General features: G+C 43.6%; 1 protein-coding gene across 1 annotated transcript; it reads right to left on the bottom strand.

The window, feature by feature from the left end:
* Positions 1 to 21,279, bottom strand: LOC140660244 (ATP-binding cassette sub-family A member 10-like). Its single transcript, XM_072880907.1, has 38 exons — positions 21,178 to 21,279; positions 20,572 to 20,782; positions 19,967 to 20,125; positions 19,623 to 19,723; positions 18,573 to 18,799; positions 18,105 to 18,243; positions 17,546 to 17,731; positions 16,302 to 16,449; positions 15,618 to 15,789; positions 14,979 to 15,037; positions 14,467 to 14,577; positions 14,199 to 14,374; positions 13,693 to 13,812; positions 13,197 to 13,335; positions 12,972 to 13,062; positions 12,519 to 12,658; positions 11,766 to 11,885; positions 11,399 to 11,594; positions 10,481 to 10,647; positions 9,608 to 9,735; positions 9,099 to 9,236; positions 8,455 to 8,568; positions 7,993 to 8,163; positions 7,516 to 7,626; positions 6,736 to 6,871; positions 5,850 to 5,908; positions 5,305 to 5,396; positions 4,760 to 4,880; positions 4,289 to 4,406; positions 3,730 to 3,821; positions 3,183 to 3,361; positions 2,514 to 2,589; positions 2,140 to 2,234; positions 1,561 to 1,680; positions 1,181 to 1,321; positions 839 to 918; positions 703 to 758; positions 1 to 99 (listed from the first exon to the last, which is right to left on the bottom strand). Exons 1-38 carry the CDS (start codon positions 21,277 to 21,279, stop codon positions 1 to 3), a joined length of 4,890 nt encoding a protein of 1,629 aa, XP_072737008.1.
* Between the last annotated feature and the right edge of the window lie 3,934 nt (positions 21,280 to 25,213).

Genomic DNA, 25,213 nt, shown 5'->3' with positions numbered 1-25,213 from the left:
TCAACAGTCCTCCTGCTGAAGTTGTTTCCATTCGAAAGTCCCATCCAAAGTCAGATCAAAATTATCCTTTTCCTGCTCTCGGGAGAGTTCCAAAAACACCTGAAATGAGAAAGATAAAGCTCTGATTATTTCTCTGACATTCACTAGACACCGTGATGCTCCTTTACAGGAGGTGGAGCTCTGCAACCCGTCTGAGAGGTATGTGAAGTAGCTTTATGTGGGGAGCACGTACGCAGTAGCTGAGACTCCTGTGCTCTCTGGTATAACCTGCTGAGAGGCGCTGGCTGCCCGTAGGTATATCCATAGAGTAGGTTTTACCCACCAATGGATTGACATAAACATTCCTCATCTTTGCCACCAGCCTTGTACAAGCAGCAATTACCTGCTGCTTCAGGAGCAGCCATAGAGGCTGGGCATGGGCATCTACCAAGGGTATCTGTCCCTTGGATGGTGCTGTGTGCCTGTCTCGGGTGAGTGGAGTGACACAGCAACATTTTGCCTGGGTTTGTTCCCACCATACTAGATCCCAGCAGTGAAAAAACCTAAACGCTTCACCACTTTCCCAGCAGAGAACCCCTCGCCCACCACCCCCAGGCAGTTTTTTGGTGGAGCAGCCTCCTGCCACTGCACTGGCCCAGGTCTCGCTGCGGCTTTTGTTCCTGCTCACGCCTTTACAGCATGTCTAGCCTTGAAATCACATGCCTGAGCCAAAGTATTCAAAGAGAAGCTGTACTCCTCGAGGTTGAAGTTTCGTTTGGCTGTGGAGAAATAGAAAGAGAGTTGGAAATTAGCAGTCTGTGTTCCACCTTTTCAAAAAGTCGTCTTATTTTGCTCTTACCTTCCTCTAGCTTGGAGAAAGACTGAGACAGGGGCAATGCATCTTCCATTGGGACCTTGTAGACTAGCAAAGAGGGGAACCTTGAAGAAAAAGAAGAAAAGGCGATTCTTGCTCTGTATTGAGGTTCTGGGATAAAAACTTTATATCACGCTATGAGTGGGTTGTATGGATGTTTTGCAGCAGTGTTGGACGTGGTGACATTATCAAACCAGATCCCCATATAGAGAGTCTGAGCTGTTTGTCCCTCTCCAGCTGAAATCCTGTGTCTGGCCATCATGCCGGGCACATTTTTAGGGATGAGGTAGTGTTGGAGCCACCGTTCATCCCGTATTTTATAGTTACCTCTCCTGACGGGCTGCACTTGGGAAAATCCTCAAAATCTCAGCATGAAGAAGATCAGTGCAGTCTGGGTCCTTGACCTTAATTTCCAGTAGATAGCCTTTGCCAAACTTGTTCTTCAGGTACTGAATGGAGCCAATGCACCTGCAGGGGAGGGAGAAAAAAAAAAAAAAAAGAGATATCAGTGTGCAATCATTGATGCCCCACCATCTGCTCCTTCCCAAACTGTGCTGCTGGTGAAACCATGGGGAGCACTTCATAAAGCCCATGATGATGGGCTCAGGTAGGTGAGGCCGGAGGAGAAGCCCTGTTGCTGCATGGACCGAAGAGGGGCCAAGAGGCATTTCCCAACTCAGCCATGTGCCGGCCGTGCTGCCACCCACCGTAGCTGCCCGGACACCATGATGGCCACGCGGTCGCACACCGCCTCTGCCTCCTCCATGTAGTGCGTTGTCAGAATGGCTCCTGTCTCCTTGGTTTTCAGGGCGGCATGAGTCATCTTCCTGAGGACCAGAGGGGAGGGCGGAAAAAAAAAAGCTAACGCTCCTTAGGAGTATCAGACACTTTTTCTTATACCTTTGTCCCTCCAAATGCCTCTCCCCTAAAACAAGTGTAAAAACTTTACATACAGCAACTTTAGACTGATGTGCACATGGTAATACTTTGAAATAATGACAAAAAGAAATATTTTTGACTCAGGTCCATTTATGGAATCTTGCAAATCCCATATATGACTGTCCTAAAGTTTGCAACAAGGATGAAAGTAAAATGGTTTTTCTCTCTCCTTGCTCATGCTTTAGCTAGAGAGAACCAGGAAAATGGAGTTTCCAATAAAACCATTGGCATGTGATGAGCAGCACTAACCGCAGATAGGGCAAAACACTCTTTACCTAATCTTAGCTAACTCTTGGCTTCCAACCTTTTTACCACCGTGGTGGCACAGTGCCTGAGGTCCTACTCACCAGACACAGCGCTGCCCATTGGGGTCCATGCCAGTTGAGGGCTCGTCCAGGAGCAGGACCGTAGGGTTGCCCAGCATGCTCATTGCGAAGCACAACTATGACAGGGAAAGGGGTTTGAGTCAAATCTCTTGCAGTCCCTGACACTCTGTCTACAAAGAGCTGCAGACAGCGTCACTTGGTTCATGGGAATCAGGGTTCTGATTTATAGGAAATGTGGTTTTGGAAAAGGCTAATTTCCGTCACCCCACGATGGGAGACAACGCAATGCTGTCCTGAGTAGCTCGGAGCACAGGTAGGTCCCTCCGCTCACAGAGGGGATTTTTGATTTGTGCTATGAGCATTGCAGTGCTCATTATAGGTAAAACAAAACACACCTTTCGGGTTATCCCAGCAGAGAGTTTTCTGGTTTTTTTTTTTAAATAGTCTTGAAGCTGCAGAGCATTCACTATTCTGCGGGGAAAGGCAATAAGTGAAAAAAGAACATTTTTGTTATTCCCAACTCAATACTCTCATCAAGGATTCCCAAAATCATAAGAAAAAGGAACTTTCTTCCCCTTTCTTGTCTGCTGCTTTTTTTCATTAAACATTTATCGTGTTATTAAAATGTAAGTGAATATTTGAAGCAAAGTGTACTGAATAAGCCACAAGCTCTTTTCTAAGCCTATCATTAATGTCAACAGCATTATAAATCCATTCCACCTTGCCAGTGTCAGCTGAGCAGGCAGTGCTTAAGCACCCTTTCTTGTAGTGCCAAACTGTAACATCAGAGATTTTAGAAATGCTTGCTAAAGATAACATACTTAAAAGGACATTAGTGGTAAATTTATCCCCACTAAATGCACTTAGGCAAATTGGGGATTTTCTTAACCCACTCACTTAATCACGGCATTTAGCACAAAATCCCTTTTGCAATTCCATTTCCTGAGTTTCTTTCAAGGTTGCCTCTGGCTCACAGTGAATTTTGACTTTCTGGTGCCCTCCCCATGCCCTAGGACTAGGGAATAAAACATTGATCAGGCCCTGGAAACACCCTCCGTCCGTACCGGTTGACAGTAGCAGCCATATCCTCCCTGCACACCCCTTTCACGGCCGCGTAGACCCGCAGGTGCTCGTGCACGGTGAGGTCTGGCCAGAGTGGGTCCTCCTGCGGGCAGTACCCCAGGAAGGCAGGCGCGTGGTCCTGGAGATGGGAGGTCGCTCCATCGCTCCTCTTCATCAGCACCTGCACAACCAGGCTGATTGTTTTGCTCTCATATAGCCTTGCCCAGATACAAGGGTATGGTTCAGAGGAAGACTATGGGCTTCACTGAGATTTAGGCGAGGAAACCCAAAGAGTGTTTTTGCAACCCTCATTTACTTGGTTTCTAAATATAAACATGGCCAATTAGGGTAGATGCAACTGCTTGTCAAAGTTAGAAGTAGCTCACAATATTTTTTATTAATACTTTGTTTAATTTAATAGCACAATGCATTCAGTTAAAACCTTGATCCCTAATAATGCTTTGAGAAACATTATAGCTTAGCATAGGTACAAGGTTTGCACTTGGACTTTTATCATGGATCTACCCCTTTTCTCCAGACGCCTCCTACCTGCCCAGCAGTCAGTGCCATCTCTCCAGTGATCATTTTGATAGCTGTGCTTTTACCAGCTCCATTGGGCCCCAGAAGTCCTAATACTTCTCCTGGAATCAATACATATAATTTCTTGGCAATACTCCCAATTCAACAAATATATCAGGAACAGTACCATAAAAGACAAAATACAAAAGAGAGCATGCTAATATCAAAGATCATATAAAAGTAAGCAGTATAAACATATATTCTGAGAGCCCATAACATTTCAACTCTAACTGATGCTGCGAGTCTGAACATTGCTCCCAGGTCACTCAGAAGCCACTGCTGAAGTGGATCCTGGAGAGAGGGGGTTACGTTATTTTTGATAACGGAGAGTGAAAGGTAATTAATAGGATGCATCCACGTCACGTTATTCATTAACACATCAACCACTGACCGAACATGCCTTAACCACAGAGCAAATAGATTTGACCTTTATGTCCTTGCTCAGATAACTGAGAATCTGCAGAGAATTAACTCTCTGGGTCTGATCAGGGGTCCAAAACAGGCCTAGGACAATAGTTCCAGTTCTCACCTTTTTTAACACAGAAGGAAACATTTTTGGTGGCCATTTTCTTCTTCTTCTTAAAAACGGAACCAGCTTGCTTTATTTTATATTCCTTGCACAGATTGCTGACAATAATGACTGATTTCTGAAAGCGAGGACGAAGAAGAAAGATTAGTCTATTATACTGGATAGCATTAATCCTTCAGTAATATTTTTCCATTAAAAAAGGCAGAAAACCTTCTAAAGATCTTTGAATTTGTTTTATAGTTCACTGCGAATATGAGGTGCAACAGGACACTACTGTCGACGTTCCTCTTAACAGCTTTCTTCTCTATCCTGATGGGAACCCACACTGTACCTTTGGGAGTTTGATTTTCCCAGTGAGAATAATACAGCCAGAGCACTGCCTTGCACTTATTGATACTTGGTGGTTTGTTTTTTACTAGTAGGCTTCTTAGTGGTATAAAATAAAATGAGAAGGACAACATTTAGTCATACCTCCTCGTGACTCGGAGCCGCTATGGCATTTCTCACTGCTGCTCTTTCAGCTTTAACATCTTCATCTTCCTCTTCAAGCTCCTTGGGGTGCTGGTGGCTGCTTTCTCTTTTTGGGGAAATCCTACAAACCCACCAGATTCGTCTTAGCGTTTTGTTCCTTACCCTTGTTCTCCACCAATGCATTCTGGATAGACCAAGAGTGAATGTGCCTCTGGTTCAATGTTTCTTGTGGCTTTTATTTTTTTAATTTTTTTTTTTTACATTTATAATCTTTCTGTGTTGTACAAAGAACCAAGCTGGTACATCCGCACAGCACGGGGAACACCATGTGGAGGTACTAACAAGCTTGAGACATGTTTTATATTATTATAGCACTGTAGTATTTAAGGGGCCATTTTAGTTATTAAAAATCACCAGTATTAAAAAAAATATTTAAAAATAGGGACACAAAGGCAATGATATCTGATCAAAATGTCTTCAAGGAAAAGCAGTGGTAGACGTTTAGATCTCGCATATCACTGTGGTGCATGTGGGTTTATACAAACCTAAATATTGGGTCCTTTCTCAGAACTGTTCCTCCATATTTTATCTCCAAATATCGAAGAAGAAAAATGAAGCCCACAGAATGGATATAAGGCTGAAAAAAAGAGGTTGCCACATTAACAGCCTTGCCTTCCATCCTACTATGGCTGACATGGAGAAGGTGGTGGCAGTGTTACAACGTATATGGGGGAAAAGCACAGTATGTGAAAATAAAGCCCATTAACATCTAAACTCAGGGTAATCCTGAAGGCTGTGAACTCTGCTATCACTTACCAATACTGCAGAAAATACCAGTGGTGGAAGAAAAACACAATTCATAAAATAACAGGGCAGCATTTAGTGATCTGAGCTTATTTCATTTTCCCTTCCCCATTTCAAAGGAGCAAGGTTATTTTTGCACAGGGGCATAATCTGTCATCCAGACCCACCGAGATACTCCTTCAGCATGAAGTGAGCTCAGGGTTATTGCCCCTGCTTCCACATAACTGAGGACGGGGTTTAGGAGACACACATTCCTAAATAAAAGTAATCTTAAATGTTTTCTTACTGCAAAGACAGCTATTAGTACATCATTCCTTGGAGTCACACCAAATATCTCAGCGTCTTCTATAAAAATCTATGAGAATAAAAAAAAAAATACACAATGAAGACCTGTAATTCTTTAGTATAATGCTGGCTAATTTTGGAAGGGTTAAAGCAAACAACAAATACTTTGAAAATGTACAAAAGCTTCTGATTTAACCCAAAATATTCACCATACAGATGAATGAATACAGATGTTTGACTTTGGGCATCCCAGTCCAATACCAGAAAATGTCACGGCACTCAGTACATGTATCAGACTCTCCTTTTGGGGGTAATGGCCTATCACAGGGAAACATTTGGTCTCCTCTCCTTTGGGGTCCCAGCAGAGAAGAGGTGGAGGTGAGTGGGACAGGACAGAAGAGGAGTCTCTTCTATTTGAACTTCACTCCTAAGTAATTTATGGCTCATAAACGGTCTTGCATGTAGCTAGAGGGTTTTGTTAAATTCTTAGCTGACTTTCCACAACCACCCTCAGCTGACATGGAGTAAAGTGCCTTGTGAGTATTCTTAATTCTCACTCGGTTTCCATGCAAAGTCAGATGCGTAACTTCAAATTCTCTCTCATGATTGTTCAAGCCAGGTCGCTCGGCTCTGCATGGAAAGAATTAAGAGTGCTTAGCTAATCTACAGTCACAGCTCAACTGCATGAGAAGTAGCCCCTAGCCATAATGAACAGCTGGAAAAATTAGATCTGATCTGAAATGGTCATCTGACGATGCACTCTGACCACTTATAAGAGGAAACTAATGAGCCTTCCCAGAACGCAGCGTGCGGTTACCACCAGACTTTGCTCACAAGGACACATCGTTGTGTTTTATGGTGGGGTGCCTCTCCTCGCCCAGCACCACTGCTTACCTGCTGGCAGTTGATCATTACAGCCAGCAGTGGGTACACGGGAATCAAGAGAGACACAACGTAGAGGGACACTCTAGCATCAGTTGCAAACTCCGTGACTATGGTGATGATATAAGAAACAAAGCATACCTAAAAATAAAACAAGAGGGTAATTTAGCTGATGGGAAGGATTACGCTCCTCAGTGGTCTTAAAAATTGTGTGGTTCTACCTTTTTGTTTCCCTGTTGAATTTTTAAAAATGGACAAGAAATATAAAAATGGGAAATGGTGAGGGTTCAGGAGGTCCTCAGCAATTTCTGTTTGATGGTAGGCTGCTGGTTTGGGTCAGCCGGGGAAGCTTCTTCCCAGACACAGGGCTGCTTTGGGCAGAAGAACAAAGCACGGGATCCCATCCTGTTCTTTCCCATCCCAGTTCATGCCAAATAACCCATGTCCTTCCAGGTCAGGCTCCGGCTATCTGCATCTAACCTGATGGCTCATGTCTCAATACCTTACATCTCTTGGGTGTGAGGTGTTGAACAGAGCCATAAATAACTTTTTTGCCTTCGTTCCTGCACCAGCTCAGAGTGGATCCAAGCATTTCCTCATGCCCGTGCGGGAATGTGGGAACAGAACATGGAGACACAAATTTAATATAGAATTGACTGCTATAAGACACATGCCCGTATTTATGTTCTACATCTATACTTGGTGTTTTGACCTCTAGTTCATCCTTAAGATCTCAAAATACATTTCTGTAAACTCTACAGCACGTTATCTAGCCATATGCTTACCACTATCAGGATAAAAGACCAAAAATCACAGTTCCATCCTTTGCAAAAGACGAAGGAGATCAAGTAGATGAAGAGAACAATAGAAATTCCATAGCCAAAAGTACCCGTGATCTACAGAAAAAAAGGGCTTTCATTGGAGAAAATGGAGTGATCTAAACAACCAGAAACCTATATATAGCAATGTGGTTCAGTTTAAATGATCATACATTAAGATCAGGGCATTCAGAAATTACCACAATTTTACTGCTAAGTGTAAAGGAGTATATTAAGGCAAGATTTATTGCCTTTTCTTTCCACATGGGGAAACCCAAATGATAGGAGGTGAAACAAGGAGAAGGTCAGTAAGCATCTGGGGACCCAGAGGGATGCCAGCACCATCTGCACCCACGTAGGGGTGTCTCAGCTACCCCTACATGTGCTCAAAATATTACCCCAATCCCTCTCTAGGAAACCAGCAATCACCAGAATGGGACGTACCAGCAAGAAGAGGCTGTCAATGCTCCTGGAAATCCTGTTGCTCATTGCGAACAGAAGCCCGAACATTGAGAAAAGAAGGAGCCAGCACAGCGGGATGTCCACCAGTGCCTGGCCACACCAGTACGCTGAGGGAGAGAGCCCCGAGATCCGCAGCTGGGCACGAGCTCCCACCTGGGAAGGCACAATGCAAAGGGCAGTTCCTTGTCAGTGCCTGGTCGGCCAACTGCACCCATGGCAATGGCTCCAGGAAATAACAAGCTAACAAAAAGCTGTTATCATTGCGATACTGGGGTAAAATTCCACCTCTTTTTGTCTTCTAGCATTTTGTGCTGGCTGCAAAGCTGCTCATGGCAATACAGAGAAAAACACCTCAAGCTGCCCTTTGTATTCAAACATCCTCGTGGTGATGCAGCTGTAATCCCTTCTGCCCAACCCAATTCTGCTCCATTTCAAGGAATTTACCTTGTAATCCTGCATGTAGCCCATTGCAAAGTGAGGAGGAAAACCAGGGAATAACAACAGCATATAAATGAGGTAAAAAGAAACAAAATAATCCCAGAATTGTGGATCATCTATCTGAAAACAGAAGAACAAAGCATTTGTAGAAAACATCCACAATGTAATGGCTAGATGCCACAATTCATCTGAGTGCATTTCTCATGAAGTACAGGGCAGTATGAACACAAAGTGAGATTTGAAATCAAATATTGGCAGGAGGAAGGTTTTCCCCAAACCATAGCCCTGCAAAGTGCCTGCCACGGGTGAGGAGAGATGGGTGGTGCAGGTCCCACTCCTCCCTCCCAGACTTGTGGTGAGCTATCTCTTCTGTCAATGGATGGGCCACAGCTTGAATAGCGTGACGTAGAGAATAAGGAACCTCCTGAAGAAATCCTCCCAGCCACCCTCTTGACCCACAAGGGAAAAATTAGCTTCAGTTTTCCTGAAGTCAAACATGATGGTTTCAAAGCCATCACCAAAGAAGGTGGGTCTACAGGTACAGACAGCCCCACACGGCTTCCCATTAAAATCTGATGACTTACTGAGACCTTAAGCAGATTTAAGAACTATTTTCTGACATGTTCTGGCTGCCAGGCTCTGACACTTACAGATGAAAATGGATGATTCCAGATCCGAATGTGCATGGTGGAATTGAGGGCTCTCAGCAGAGCGTTACTAATGATGTTCACAAGCACCGGGAAGCAGTTGATGGCCTCCACGTGGCATAATATGGTAAACCTGTAGCTCTTCAAAGAGCAAGAAAACAAGATTAAAACTCTTGGCTTTTCTCATCTGTAGGGAAGCAGTAGAAAAAGAGCATGCCAAGAGAATCCAGGCCTGAAATAATTCATTTTGCCTATGCTTTGTTTGCTAAAAACCAAATTACTAGGTATTGGAAGTCTGTATAGCTGTGCTACAAAAATGAAAAGTTTGAGGTGGAGGAAGAGAGAGATAAGGTCTCCTCTAGCATGCAGTTTACTGGTTAAAACACTTCCAAATATTTGTACCTGTGGGCCTTACTCAATAGGACCATCCCACAGGTAGAGCTGATGGAGACATTTTGCTTAATTATTCAATTGTTGGGAAGAAACAGGAGGAAGAGAACAAAAATCCTCACCTGACCTTCGCGAGACACTTTTATAGCCCCATTGTGTTTTAGCTCCTCTGTGATATTTTCCTCGCTTGTTATTTCCACTGTGAGATCTTGGCTCTCAAGTGTGTGGATAAAATCTTCAATGCCTGCACCTGATGTGAAAACCAAAAGCAGAGGAATCATAATACTGAACAACAAGAGAGTCTTTGATGGTTTGGTTGGTTTTTTTTAAAATCCATGACCATAAAACAAAACCAGAGAAAGTCTAATAACCGTGGAGGTCAGACAGCCTGTATGTGGTGGATCATTGCACATTCATTTCTGTGAAGTTAATGGATTTCAGTCTCATTGACTGAATCTTGCATTGTCATTTTTTATTCTGCCTTTGCTGAGTTGCTACAAAATGTGTTTTCCTTGCTGACAGCCTGATGAAGCCAACAGTATCATACTGTGGCAAAATAACATACAATAGCATCCACTCATAGGAATGTTGAAGGTAAAACTCTGGAAGCAGGCCGTTAATTTGACTCAGCATTAGTGAGCCCTTACTGGAGTATGGTGCCTGGTTTGAGGATCCCACACTCTGAAAATGCAGAAATGGTTTGGATAGAGATCTGGATTGGGGGCAGGGAAAGAACCGGGTCCCTTCTAATCCCATCTGCTACGAAATCTCTTTTCATATCATTGCATCAGGATCTCACCAGCTGCTGAAGCCAAAGTAGGCATCATTCATAACCCCTTAAAAATGACAATTTCCATGGTCTTCTATCACTAAAACCTTCATCATCCCTTGGATCTCCTCCATCCTACAACCATCTAGTCTTTCCACTTACTTTCCTTTGCAACAGCAGGAAGCCCCAGAATAGGAAAGGATGAGGAAAGGCTCATTCCCCTCACCCGTGTTGTTGTGGACCAGGAGGCTGGTTGTCTCCGAGAGAGCCCTCTTCCCCAGGGGCAAGAAGTACTGCGCAGATGAGAGCTCCCAAGCACTCACGCTCTGCCAAGCAGCAACCAGGGACAGTTGCAAAACCAGAGGAAGCAGAAAAACCGCATAGAGCAGCAAACTACATTAAGAAAGAGATGAATAAACACTCTGAAAACAGATATTCAGCAGAATGCATTTCTGTATTGGGAATGGTAGACTATATTCAGGTTACCCAGCGCTTTTTCTGTTAAAAATTTTTGGCATTTTCGGAAGTCTCAAACTTTGGTCATTCACAAAAGCCCCCAAAATTTAGCAGGGAGAGGACCTCAGATCTGGAGTGCTCAACTTTTTAGGGCCATGAAATGCCTTTCAGACTTCCTTAAGATATAAGTTTTTCATAAATCAGCATCTTCCTTCTGTTTCTCGTGCCCCACCAGGAGACGCCAGCATGGCAGATTGAAGACCAATGGGGCCAAATAAGTTCAGACACTGGAAACATGAGAGAAGTTTAAAAAAAATTAAACAGGAAGTCTGAAAGCAGTATCTTCCCCTCCTCTCTCTGTACACACTAGTTTATTTTAAAACTTTCTCCTCCACCTGAAATAAAAATGTTTCTAAATGATTCTTTTCTTCAGAAGGAAAATGGGTTTCCCTTGCATAAATCACTCAGTATAGAAATGAAAATGCACAAAAGGGAGATTTTATATTACTGGCATTGGGAAGGATGAAGCTTTTCTCTCCTCTGAGTGCAGATTACCAAGACCATTCATAGCCAAGACCCGATATCAATTAATCCAAACACTCATTGAAACAGGGGTGTGAAAATTGTCCCCCCTGTTGTGACTCTGTCCAGTTCCAGATCTGCGAGAGAGAATCACTTTGGTACTTACATTGACCGCAGGTTTTTCACTGAACTCTTAAGCTTTAAGAAGTGCACCCATGCCATGGCAGAGACCTGCTGCCTCCAGAGAGCCAAGCTGCTGACTGCCGCCTTCCCGGTGTCCGAGAGCAGCAGGGTGCCCGGCTCCGTCTCATCGGGGCACTGCGGTCCTGCTTCTGCCCACTCCTCCCCAAGGACACGCTCATCTGCAGAGAGTTTTCCACAGACATGTTTATGTCTGAGACCAGCTTCTATGTTGTAATGTGTGAAAAATTAAGAGCCACCTTGTAATCAGCTCTTGGAGGCATGCCCAGGGGTTATTGCAAAGTGGCTGTTCTCTTCGGCTATGGATTGTATATTTGCAGCCACGATTGTACCTTCTTGATCCACTGAGGCTTCTTCCTCCAGTCGCAGGAAGACATCCTCCAGGGTCGTCATGCTAACTCCGTAATTGATAATTCCCTGGTTGGAGCAGCTGTCGAGGCTGCTGAACAGATCTGCAGGACAGAGATAATACAAGTGCCGTCAATGTTTCAAACATAAGCACGTATCTCCAGACCAGACTTTGGTTCAGCTGAGTCAACCTGACTGGAGCATCTCCAGTCACAGGGAAAATAATAAAGCAGAGAGCTGCCAGGATGCACGGGCTCTGGAGGAACACAAAACTGCCAGAGCCGTAGCTCATTGAAGATGTTTTTCTACTTAGCCCCAGCATTTCAGACTATGCATCCTCGGAGGCAGCAGGGCTGTGGGGCTGTCAGACTGAATGTGGTGGACATGGTGAGTGAGGGTCTGCCTGGTGCCCCTGAAGGTATGGAGCAGTACCAGTTGTATGGAGTTTTCTCTTGTCACTATCTTCTCTTTTAACACAAAGAAAAATAAACTCTTGATAACACATGTAGCCCAGTTTAGCCTGCTAGGATTTTCATTACAAACAGTAGAAAAGCATTTGTTGTACATTTTGATCTTAAACGTATGGATGCTAAAATTGTGGGGGAAAAAACAAAATGCAAAAGTTCTAAGGTCCTTATGTGACTCTTGTAGAAAATCTCCCTCTTCATTTCTCTTTCCCCACATTTGTGATCATATTTTCTCTATGGACAATTCGCAATTATTTTAATATACATTACCTGGGAATTTATTCACGTTTTCTAATGGCAGTTTATATCTCAGCTCATATTGACTGTGTCCTGAGAATATGACATTGGGGATGTACCGTTTAACCAGAGATGTCACGTTCTCTAAGTCACAAGACTCACTGACATGGATCCTGTTCAGTTGAAAAAAAACCAGATGCTTAGTTTTGGAAAAAAAACCAAACCAAACAAAAACAAAACCAAACCCCAAACAAACAGCCACCACCATTGTATTTGCTAGGATGCATAAAAAGAAAACTCCAGCATACTTCATTCATTCCTTACTCTGGAGCAAAGTGCTGCTTCAGTTAATTTAACTGAATATTAATTCAGTTAATTTTCTTGTTTTGACAACATCTGCTCTATGGTTTCCCCCTTACAGTCATTCTGGTGGCTCCTTGTACATGCATGTTTCCAGATACCAGTTGTTGGGGCTGAAGTAGATACCTTAAATGATAGCCAATCCCCCATTTTTTCTTCAAGAACAGAGAAGAACCGACACACTTCAGCCTCCCGTGCGAGATAAAAGCCTTGCGGTCTAAAGAAAGAAAAAGCCAAAGGAATTTATACTGTAGAGCAGTCGTTCAAAACTTTTTTTGCAACTGAACCTCACATGGGCTTTCTGCTCCAGGGTTATTCTGCAGAGATGCTACAGGCTGAGCCTGTGCTTACCCGCCAGGATATCGGCCTCGTCCATGGACTGGGTACTGAACAGGATCACCCGTCCAGCTCTGTGTTCCTTGAGGAGGCTCCACACCTGGTGCCTGGAAAGAGGATCCAACCCAGCCGTTGGCTCATCCAGGAACAAAACCTGCAGAAAGGATGAAATCAGACATTCCTCATTGCCGGAGCAATTGCACGTCGTTTGGGTTTGGTGTTCCCCTGGAAGCCTCAGGTCCTGAAGGCAAGAGGCCCAGGCCACCTTTTATGCAAGGGCAGCTATTCTGGGAGCTGTGCAGAGCTCAGCTATCTGCTTTAAAACTAGACTAGCAAGATGGGTTATGAATTTAACAAAATGAAATTATTAAATTTATTAATTTTAATAATTATGAGCGCTTTAAAGAGGTCTGAAATCATGCAAAAACTTGTAGCCAAGTACATGCATAAGGTTTTAGTTATGTTGGACCTGAATATTCCCTATATTACAGAGCCGTGCCTGCTGCTTTACCTGGGGGTTTCCGAGCATGGCTATTCCAATGCATAACTTCCGTTTCTGCCCACCACTCAGTTTCTCAGCTTGAGTGTCCTGAATGTTACTGATATCCAGCAGTTCCAAAATGTTTTGCACCTAGAACAGCACAAGGATATCCATTCTCAGCACTAGTTGTCCTTCCATCCTTTTTTAGCCATGAAGGAGATCCGGCTGGGACTGAAGGCACAGTTTCTAAGAGCATGTACCAAGGTCCACCACCACCAGCAGGAGCAGCCACTACAGGGGCTGCTACATCCCCTCATCTCCTTGGGTTGAGCAGAGGAATCGCTGTGGTTGCATCAGGCCCACAAGCTTGCCTGCTAACCTGGTTGAAGCTCGACACCAGCTTCGCTTTCCAGAAGACACAGCCAGGTGGGCCCTTTGAGCTTCCCAGTGCAAAAGGAGCCTTTTCTGAAACGTGGGATTTGCCTACAGCCCCATATTGCTGCGCAGTGATGCATTTCAGGGCAACACACACTTACCTCTCGCTCTACGTCTTTGGATTTGATGCCCTTGATTTCTGCAAAAGTTTTCAAGTTTTCTTTCACTGTTAAGACTTCAAACTGTATGTTGAATTGTGGGCAAATGCCAATCATCTCTCTAATCTCTTCCCTATCTCCTATTTCAGAGAGTTTGTAGTTGTATATGGTTGCAGAGCCTGTTTACAGGAATAAACGCGATGAGGTGGAACAAACTGGTCTTTACAGCTTTTGAATCAAGCCCATCCCATCCCACCACTTGCCTTCCTACCTTCAGAAGGCAAAGTGAGTCCACTGAGCACGTTTAACAGTGTTGTCTTTCCAGCCCCACTGTGGCCGAGTAAGGCAGTGATCTGACCCTCGTAAATATTTAAAGACAAACCTAGAATGAAAACAACATCAAGTTTGGGAAGAAATGAGGTTTGACTTGCCTCTACTCATTGTCAAAGGCAAGGCAAGGAGAAGTATAAGAACTAAGTAGCAATAATTAGCCAAATGTGCATTAAGCAGTGTGGGGCAAACCTTTAACTAAAGGCCTAAGAAGCTGCTCTGTATTCAGCAGAAAAGACAGAAATACAACAATAGAAAAAAATCTTTATTCTCTTTAGTCTTATTAAAAATGGAAAATCAGTAAAAACTGATCAAAATTGTAATCAGTCATATCAATTAATATTTTACATAAATTTTCAAGCAAGGCAAGTGTTGTTTTATGTCTTTGACTGAAAGGTTTGCACAACTCTTTTTCCTCATCTTTAACAGGAATCAATATCACAGCTTTCATACCTCTTAAAGCTTCTGTCTTCTTGTCCTTCTTTTTATATGCTTTTTTAATATTGTTGAGTCTAAAAAGAAGGTAAGGAGGATATTATTTCAGGATTCCTGTAAATACATTTCCCTGGTGCCCTTTTTCATTCTTATGGGCCTTAACTTAAAATGACAGAAATGGCATGAAAAGTAAGAGGTACTGGGAAGCAACCCTGAGATTCAGCAGGGTTTGCCGTGCTCTGTACAGAGGCGTGAACGTCACTACCTGGCATGCAACACCGGAGCACCAAGCCTTGCAAAGACAAGGTCAAGACCATTGCAACGGATGGCTGGTTTACAACAGGCTGCTCTCCGTGTTCTTGTTGTCCCTAATGGACATTTAACAAAGTGCACAGCAAAACAAACTGGTTTTTTTTTAAAATCTGAATTTATCTGAATTTCACCATTAGTGACCAGCCTGAATTATCTATTTATCTCATCTGTATTTTAACTCTAATTTTTCTCTGTGAAACAAAGTGTTTTGCAAGAGCCTCATGAACACGAAAACTGCCTGGATAAGTGAAAACAAAGCTGATGGCAGAAGCGGTGGTCTGTGGGAGCATTAAACCCAAGCTACCCAACTCAAAAAGCATGAATAACAATTCCTTCTCTCTTAACCTGATGGCCTCCTTCCCCATGAATTCGGGGGGCACTGGCTCTACGCCATCACCAAGGAGCTCCTCAGGGCTCGTGGCAGTTCTGGGCGTCTCCCTGGTGGAGCCTCTCCTGCTCCGCACCCAGTACGAAGGCTTCAGGCAGAAAAAAGGGGGATCTGGGATGCCGTATTTGCCTGAGAGGAAAGCAAAGAAGATGACCTGTCATTAGCCAAAGCCACAACCAAAAAATCATCCTAGACTAAACATTTAGGAGGTTCTAATAAGTACTTGGCTGCCTCAAAATTGGTACTTCGTCCAGTTAAAAAAAGAGGTTTGGAGCTGGAGTAGAGAGACAAGAAGGTTGGCTTCAGGGCTGTATCTAATGAATTCAATATTTTACTTAATGAATTAAAATATTGTCCCGCACAATATTACACTATTTTCTCACAAACAGTTCAACAGCAGTATAATTAGAAAGAAAAAAACCACTAAATACTTTGTTGTCTTTTATTTGGGAATTACCAGTGTGTGCCAGGGGCAGAAAAGTCACTCAGTGATATAATACTTTTTTTTAGTCCAAAAGCTATTTTGGTTGACTCAGAGAATGGAGCAGCCCATCATTTCCTTGAGGAGCTATTACACGCAATCAGTATAAATCAAAAGTATAAGAGAAGAACGTATGTTCGTAAGCATGAATCACACCTACCTGGCAGAACTTTGTCGAAATACATAGCTAACAGCATGTACAAGACTGAGTCAAAGACCAACATAATGTAAGTCGAAAATAAAAAGTATGATTCCTCCATAAGGTTAGAAAAAGAGAAACCAATTCCATATTTTTCTAAATGTAAAACCTGAAATAAAGGACAAAGAAGAATAATTTTCAGGCTGGAAAGCTATGCACATGCCATCAAACCATGGATGCAATTGAATGTTAATCCAGGAATCATCTGCAGTACTGACCAAATTTTCTTCCTTTCTTTCTAGTGAGGAAGGGAAATAAATTTACTCCACACAGAGATCTTATGTTTTCATTCGGAATTTTCCAAAACAATCCAGAAGCAGAAGAAACGATCAGAGTTTTATAGAAGATCATTCAAGAAACATGATATTGGCACCCTTGACATGAGACAGAGTCATGACGAAGACAGTATAATTCTACATAGTGATTGATTTAACCATATGGTAAATTAGCAGTAAACTAATTTCTTTTTCTGCTGGTGCAAAAATCTCCTCTCCCAGGCAGATTTTTTATATATCAGGAAATCAAATATTAAATAACTGGAGCTAGAAAGCATTGCTCAGAGCTATGGAGATATGACTGATGGAAAACTGGGAAACTGCACAGAATTATCCAAAGCGGGGAGGAGGAAGGATGGCCGCAGCAGAAAACTCGAATTGTATTTGCACAGTCTCTGTTGCCAGGAAGAGTGGCTGCAGCGAGAGGGGAATGACCGGGCAGCGAAGAGCTGATGTCCCCAAGTCAACTTCCATCTGCCTGGGGTCCAGCCCTGGAGGATAATGGTGCTGTTGTATGCAGCGATGGGCTCGCTGGGGCTTCCTTGGGTTCATGTGGACGCTACGGAAGCACACAACAGCAGATTATTTGTGACGAGGGCTGTGGTTTTCTTTGCATTCATTGACTTTTTAAATAGGGGAATGGGATGGGGGCATCGGAGCCCCTCTTTGCTGCCCAACAGCAGCTCAGCTCGCATGGAGGTTTCAAAACAGGACGTGGATATGAATGAAAAGTACCTGCAGGTTTTACAGGTGTAGAAAAGCTGGTCTTTTGAAATGAGGACTATGACTTCCTATGCCTTTCTCTATCAGCGAAGTACAGCAGGGTCTTTTATAGCCACTGTCTGTGACAAAATGTACTCTGTCCCCACTGAGAGGGCTCAGGACAGCAAGCTACTGGGAAGGTTCAGCTGCAGAGAAGGTGCCCCATACCTTTGCAATGCCAGCATTAAATGCAAAAGGACAGAAGAGTCCGAGAAACCACTTCAATGGTTCTGGAAGTTTTTCTATCAGCACCACAAGGCTCAGGCATCCGAAGAGAAAGGTGATGAGGAACCCTATGGAGCTGGCAAGTTTGGAGGTCCGTAAGAGGGAGCAGAGCATGAAAACCAGGTGGATCTGTAAGAACAGAAGTTTCCTTCAATCACTGAAGGAAATAAATATCTTTAACAGTAGCACTTCCATTTGCCAGGCAAACAGATCTCTGATGAGCTGAGTTCGTGTAATAAAATACAGTAAAGTCCTTCTTAGTGGGTTGATCCGAGTTTCCAATCAGGTCTTTTGTAGCCAAGCTACTGCTTGTCAGACCTTCAGGCTGTAATTCAAATGATTGCTGCTGAGTCAGAGAATCCACTCAGCTATTTCAATTAGTACGACCGTACAAAAGATACCGTCCTGAGCACTGTGCAAGAGGCTCTGGAGTAATGCTTAGGCTCATCAACATAGTACTAAATCATGTGGTGAGAAAATTTGGCTTTAAAACCCGACTTACACATGCTAGGCCATACAGGAAAAACAGCAGTAAGATTGCAGGGAAGCTGCTGAGGTAGAAAGCATCCTGCACCACGAGAGCTGTTAGCAGGCAGGAGAGGACCATCACGTAAAGAGCATACAGCAGACCCCAGGAGAGCCTGAAGATGGAAAGGTGGCATTACACTTTCGTTTAATTAAGAACTGTTGTTACAACTTCATCTGCATGGCAGAACCATTTTAAATTAAAATACTAAGTATTTCCCAGGGTCAACTCATTCATATCCTCTGCAAAACAGAGAGCATGACCCACCTTAGGAGGAAATACCCAAGGAAGAAGAGTATGCTGCTGCCATGCTCAAGCCTTCTGGTTGTCCTTGGAATACTGGAGGAAACTTATGAACTCATTTAACTTATTAACTGACTGCACAGGTGCCCAGGAGTATACTGATTTTTTGCAAACAGATGCTTTAGTTAAAAAAGAACTCACCAAAATGCAATATCCTGCAGCCCCATCGTCTTCATCAATACTTTGAGCTTCTTCTTTTCTCTTACAACATTCATTGATAAGAAATACATGAACGGAGAGAAACACATCACGACAGTAATCATGAAATAACCGTGCTCTAATGGAATTGAGGAGATGGCACTTCGGGACTTCATACGGACACCAGCAATTGATTTCATTTCGTCCCAAACAGAATGGTTTGTCACCGCCTGAAGGAATTCAAGGTCAACATCTCAGTATTTAGTTTATTTTCTACAGTGAGATGTATCAGATGTATCAGAAGGAACCTTCTGATTCATCATCCCTAGATTTACTTTTTTATGCAGCTTTATAGAAAACCTCAACAAGTAATGCAATAAAGCCCTATGGGAAGGGCTCATCTGACTCATTTGTGTGTCTACACCTCAGCTAGACTCCCTCTTTTGTCTATTGAGAGAGATAAATCCTTCAGCTCATCCAGCGGTAAGGATCCAGACACACAAATGACTCATGCTCCCCGAGGTCCCGTTTCTCTCCCCAGGGATGAAAGCAGCCTGGACAGCTGGAGGTGCACAGCCAGGTGGAATCACCCCTACCCTGGTAGATTTTTGAGGAACAATTTGGAAAGGAAGGACAAGAAATGACAGACACGCCTACTTTGAAACCAAGTCATCCAGCAGATATTCATACCACCCCAGTCTCCTGCAAGAATTGCCTTTTCCTTGGAATCTGAGAAATACTCTAAATAAACAGTGGTATTACACTTGGTTCCCAGCTTTTAGGAGAAATTGCCATCTTGAAGAGAAGCAAAAGTTAGCACAAATCTTCAAAATTAAATTGAAAGCAGTCATTTTCTGCAGGAACTGCCAATAGCATTAATGTTCTCACTGTCATTGTCAGTAATACTCAGACAGCTGAATATTTTAAGGTATTTGTTTTTCTGCAGAATTTTCTGACAAGCCCATCTCTTGCTATTGTCACAGAACAATTTGTCTTTCTTGGACCAAGTTGAAGATAAAAGGACACCTACATCAGTTCATAAATTCGATTTACCTCTATAATAGCAGCATCGATGCTGGACTGCAGGGACAGGAAGCCTTTGTACCAATACATTGGGCTGTAACAGTACTGCGATGAGAAATTGTAACAGTTATCTGCAAGGATGAAAGGTTAAGAGCATCACAGGTAAGAGCAGTGAAACTTAATTGGTTTTCACTACAAAAGCAGATGATAAGAATGCATATGCATTATGGGAAACTCTTCAAATGGACAGTGGCCCACGGACAAAAAAAAATTAGCAATTTATTAAATCATTTAACATATATAGATTATTCCAACAAAGTGATACCTATCTATGCCAGGCAACCACCCACCCATAAATTCTCATTCTGTATTACCTATGTATCCAAAGTTGTCATTTGGAATAACCACATTCTCAGTAGGAAACCTGAGGTGATAGGAGAAGTTGTCTTTAAATACAACCCCTATAATTTCATTATTCGAAATCCAGGCTTCCTCCAGGGCTCTCTCATTGTCCAGTGCCTCTAGTTTTATACCTGTAGTTTGTAAGAAAAATATTGCAATGAGCTTCTGTAGGTCTGGAAATGTGTGCACAGGCACTGGGTATATATTCTGCTTTTTTTAGCATTGCAACCCCTCTTTTCCAGTTCTCCTCACTGGGCAGGGTGGCACTTTTAAATACTTCATACTTTACCAGTTGGGAAGAAGTGAACCTCAAAAGAATGAACCAATATGTCTTAATAGCATTATTCTACAAAGGCAGAGCTTTGCAGCTCCGAAGCACACCCTGACCGCACTAGTAATTTAAATTACTAATTAAAATTAAATTACTAATTTAAATTACTAGAGAAGAAATATTTGTGAGAATGGAGGATTTGGGGTGAATTTTCTCTACTGACCAAAGATACTGGAGAACCACTAAAACATAATGTATAATAGGTTAAATAATCACAAAACTAAATATTTAAAAGGCAAAACTTACCTATCATTACAGAGTTCAAGGCCACTTTATTCATTATCTGCCTTGTGGTCACAGTGATGGGTGTAAAAGCGATGGTGACCCCAGTGGCATCATAGGCAGGATCATCTAGCTGCCCAAGGTAGCTGTAAGGCACTTCGGGGTAGGGGATGTTCACCATGAACATGCAGACTATGAACGTCAGCGGCAGAAAGAGCAGAGAGAGCATCCACTCCTAGGTAAGGGGCAGAGGGGAGAAGAGAATTTAATAATATAACAGTATGAGAGCATATTCTCTGTGGGATTAAAATATAAACCAGAGGCACTCAGTCACACCGATTTCTTAGACGTCGACCAACTAACAAGGTCTTTGCATTGTGCACGTCACCTCAGTAAATTACTCTGCTCAAAGAGCCCATCTGTGCTTTCACACATCACATAAGAGACAGAAATATTATCAGTTAAAAAAGTAAAGTCTTGTAAAGTGTGCATGCCCAGTCAGGGCTTTTCAAATGTACTTTAATGTTCAACTTCACAAAACAAAACTGAGCTATAGGGGCAAGCAGGGACTGGCCACTCTTCAGTAGTTAGTTTCTCACTTTTTCCTTTTTTTTTTTTTTTTTAGCTTACCTGAAAGCTCTGCATTTTCATCCTCCACTTGGTAAGTACATTTTTCCACAAAAGAATTCTAGTTTGCTGGAATACACTCATATTTCTCTGAAGTGTCTTCATCTTTGAACCTACAAACAATTTTTAAAAAATTACTTTCAAATACAACAAAAGGTAGAACAGCAGTGACTGCTTTTATTTGCACAGTCCTTGCACATGTGCACAGTAATATTTTCTTTCCCTTTTTACTGCAAGAGAGCGAGCTGAAGCAACTCAGACCTCCTGTGCTGAGCACAAGCCAGCCCTGCAGCACAGCTTCTAGCAGCGAGGGACCAAGAGACCTCATCACCCTCAACATACTCCCACCGATCATACCCAGACACCGACACACGGATCATACTCCCACCGATCATACCCAGACACCGACACACGGATCATACTCCCACCGATCATACCCAGACACCGACACACGGATCATACTCCCACCGATCATAACCAGACACACACAGACACCGATCATAACCAGAATTTCACACTTCTGTGCTATAGCATAGTAAGGCTGGGAGGAGTTGTTATGAAATAAAAAAGGGAAGATCAGAATACGTGACCTAGGTGGCCTGGGTGGCCTTAATATCCAAGAAATAACGACAACAACATGGTCCATTAAAATCACCGAAATCTTTTTGCATGTAATTTTAAGGTGCTATAGGCTTCACACCAAGACGTGTTGAGCAACTCCTGGCTGTGATGTGAGCTGAGCTCGTATGGAAAGCAGCGCTGATTGAAGGCGACTCGGAGCTACGAGAGGACAAAATTCCTGGGAGTGCATTTGGAGAGCTGTCATCGTTAGAGATATTCATGGGAAATGAGAGAAAAAGCCACGAGCATGCATTGGTGTGTTACTCTAAAAGGCGTGGCAGCATCTTTAAAAAGATGTGGTCAAAGCAAAACAGGGATTTGTTGCTGATGGTGGAAACTTAAAGAAGTAGGCATAAAGCAAGCTGTCAGAGTAACTTTCGCAGATGAGATATGTTCATATTAACATCAGTAAAATGATAATTAATAACTCCGATGAGCAAAAGGACTAAGTATTCAAATGCAAAAGGGTTACACTCAGATAGCCAAAATGCTCTGCTGTCACGTATGCGGCTAAAATACACTTTCAGACAAAAGCTGGTTCTTCTCTAAGCAAAGACTCAGGTAGAAATATCAGAGCATTTATAGACCTAATCCTTTCAAACCTTCCTGTCATACAGAAGGAGGGTTTACGTTATCTTGTTCCCTTTGGGGAACGATGCCTCACGGTGCTGACAGGCAAGGCAGAGTTTGTCTTCTCCCAAATATTTATATTCAGCCCACCGGAGAGGCACGTCTCTGCTGTAACGAGGCAGCAGGCACTGAAATGCTGCAAAAGCAGCTGCAACAAACGGTCTTCCCCGGGTTCACGCTGCCAACACATGTACTGGCATGGCACATGGGGAGGATGGGGCAGGGACATTGGTTCAGTGGCAGAAATCTGCTATTTTGTCATCACTTTCTGAATAGATTTTTCTCTTACAGATGATCTCGCTAAATCCAGGTGTATAAAAATTTGAATTTAGCCTGTTCTAATGATGTCTACACTTCCTCAAGGAGACTGTGAAGTTAAACTTGCAATTGCTTGGCCACTTTTTCACCTAACAGAAGCAAGGTGTAAGACAGCACGGATCACCCGTATGCATTTTCACAACTGAAACGGGATTTGTGTCACAGCTAAAGCAGGTTTCCCGTTTGTCCTTCATTTTCATAGTCATATAGAGTAACCTCGACAAGCTGACACACTGCTGGAGTTTCAGCTTCACACCCAGGAAATCCCGGGTGGGACGGAGAGCCAGCGCACCAGGTACCCATTGCAGATGTCCCACGTGTCCTCCCTCCCTGTCACCTCTCAACGCTGCCTGACCCCCAAGAGTTTGGGCAGCTGGGAGAAACTTGGCAGAACTGGAGCAATGAGATCATTGCTCCTTCAGTATTTCAGGGGGAATTTTTAAGAGCGTAAGATGGACAGAAGACTTTTTAAATTCAGTCTTTAGCTTACACTGCATGTACGGAAATAAATCTGCTCCTCACGTGTGCTGGATTACTTAAAATACTGAGCTGAACCTACCTCATCCTCTTAGCACCGAGAAACACTGGAAATACACCTCTGCCATAAACTGAGCTCCATTGGTGTGTTAGTTCATATCAAAGCAAGGTTAAAAAGACTCTATCACCTTTAAATAGTCACTAAGCTTAATCGCAAGCTTAACTCAGCCTGTTAGAAAGATGTCCAGTGTCCCACTTACACATATTCTCACCCAGTATTAGTAACAGTGTTATTAATTACTGGATGTTTTCATACCTTTTAAATAACACTTTTTATTTGTTTTAAGAAGAATGTTTAAGCCTTACCTTAACAGAGAGGTTTGAAAGGAATCCAGAGCTTGTCCTTTGCAGTGTGCCTGTAAAAGCGGAGATGCTGAGCCTCCCTGGGATGGACTTGCTGGTTGTCCCAGCGCCTCTCAGTGCTCCTTTGTCCACGCTCCCATTTTTTCACTCAGGCACTTCTGCCAAAAGGCATTCCTCACACCATCACTTTGCTTTTCCCTGGCTTCCTTCCCCCTTCCTCCTTGGCAGATCTTCAGATTTATTTATGTTATAAAAAGCAAACAGAGCGTATTGTTGTTGAGTTGCTGGAGCAGATTCTCTGAAAAGTTACTCAGGAAATTCTTGAATCTTGGCCAAGAGAAGAAAAATGAGCCCAACAACAAACCACACAAAAATCCTTTCTCTGGCAAACTCTGTTATGTTTCTCAGTGCAGCAAGAGAGGCTGAAGGCAACAGAAATATTACGGCACACAGCTGAAGGCAGGGGAGCGAACGGTGACTCTCGCTCATCTCCGAACGGCAAAGGTTGTGTTTGCAAACTGTTTCAGGGCCACCAGCCCTGGCGTAGGAAGAGCAGTGAAGCACTGCCTCCTGGATAGGAACAGCTCTTCTGGTTACAAAACATATTGTAAACATTCAAATAAACTTCTCTAGACTAACTCTGTGCTTCTAAAGGGAATGGGTTTGATTTCACCCCCAGGCTGAGAGCGTGGCTGTGGAGCATGCCTGCCCCTCTGTCGCCCACCGCAGCATCCCCTGCCGCAGCAAGGATGAGGAACCGACGGTGGAAGGGAGAAGCAACCAACTGGGACAGAGGCTGGGCTTGCAAACACAGAGGAGCTGGATCTGCTTCCCTTTGCTCTGCCTAGCGGAAAAAAACCCACCCCTAACATTTAAATAACGTTCAGATGTTTTAGAGCTAGGCAGACTCCAGAGGTGTAATAAGTAAGGACACAGAATCAAGTTAAGACCTGTCCCCAGTACATCTCCTAGGTATACAAACCTTCTCCTCCCCTTTCAGCCCCTCCTCCCAAAGGGGAAAAAAAAAAAAATGAAGCAGGGAAGTGGATATGCCAGGTCCCAGTCAGTGAACCTCAAGCAAAGGCACCTCCCTGCCTGTCTCCTTGACGGAGGCACTAATGTCTGGAGATCCACATGGAAAGCAGCTCTCTGGGTGTGGGGGCTTTTCCTGGCAGGAGCAGCCCATCACTGAGCCACGGCAGCCACCTGCTGGTACCCGCTTGCCTGCATCCCTGCCTGCAGTGCCTGCACACACACCTGTGGCTGCGTAATCCACCTGCATCGTCCATGCCTGCGTTGCCCGTACCATACCTGCGTCATCTGTACCTGCATGGCCAGCACCATCCACGTGAACCGGGGAGCTCACGGCGTGGGTGAGGGTCTTCCTGCTGTGTCTGTCCCATGGGATGGCGCTGCCCCTGTCCTCCAGCGGGTCCCCAGCCCAGCCTTTCCCAGAGGTGAGGGGTGCTGGGGAACAGGGTGACGGGGCACCAGGGGAAACGCCTGGCTGCCTGAATGTAGGGAGTTTCTATTTTATTTAAGTTTTTAAATTTATTATTTAAACCTAGCCCTGGCCGGCAGATGTCCAAGAAGAGATGTTGATCTGCTTAGACAGGGTCAGAGTGCTGGT

The sequence above is a fragment of the Ciconia boyciana genome, chromosome 16 (genome assembly GCF_034638445.1).
Source record: "Ciconia boyciana chromosome 16, ASM3463844v1, whole genome shotgun sequence".
Taxonomy (NCBI): Eukaryota; Metazoa; Chordata; class Aves; order Ciconiiformes; family Ciconiidae; genus Ciconia; species Ciconia boyciana.
The sequence above is the reverse complement of the archived record's forward strand: the minus strand, read 5'-3'. Positions and strand labels throughout refer to the sequence as shown.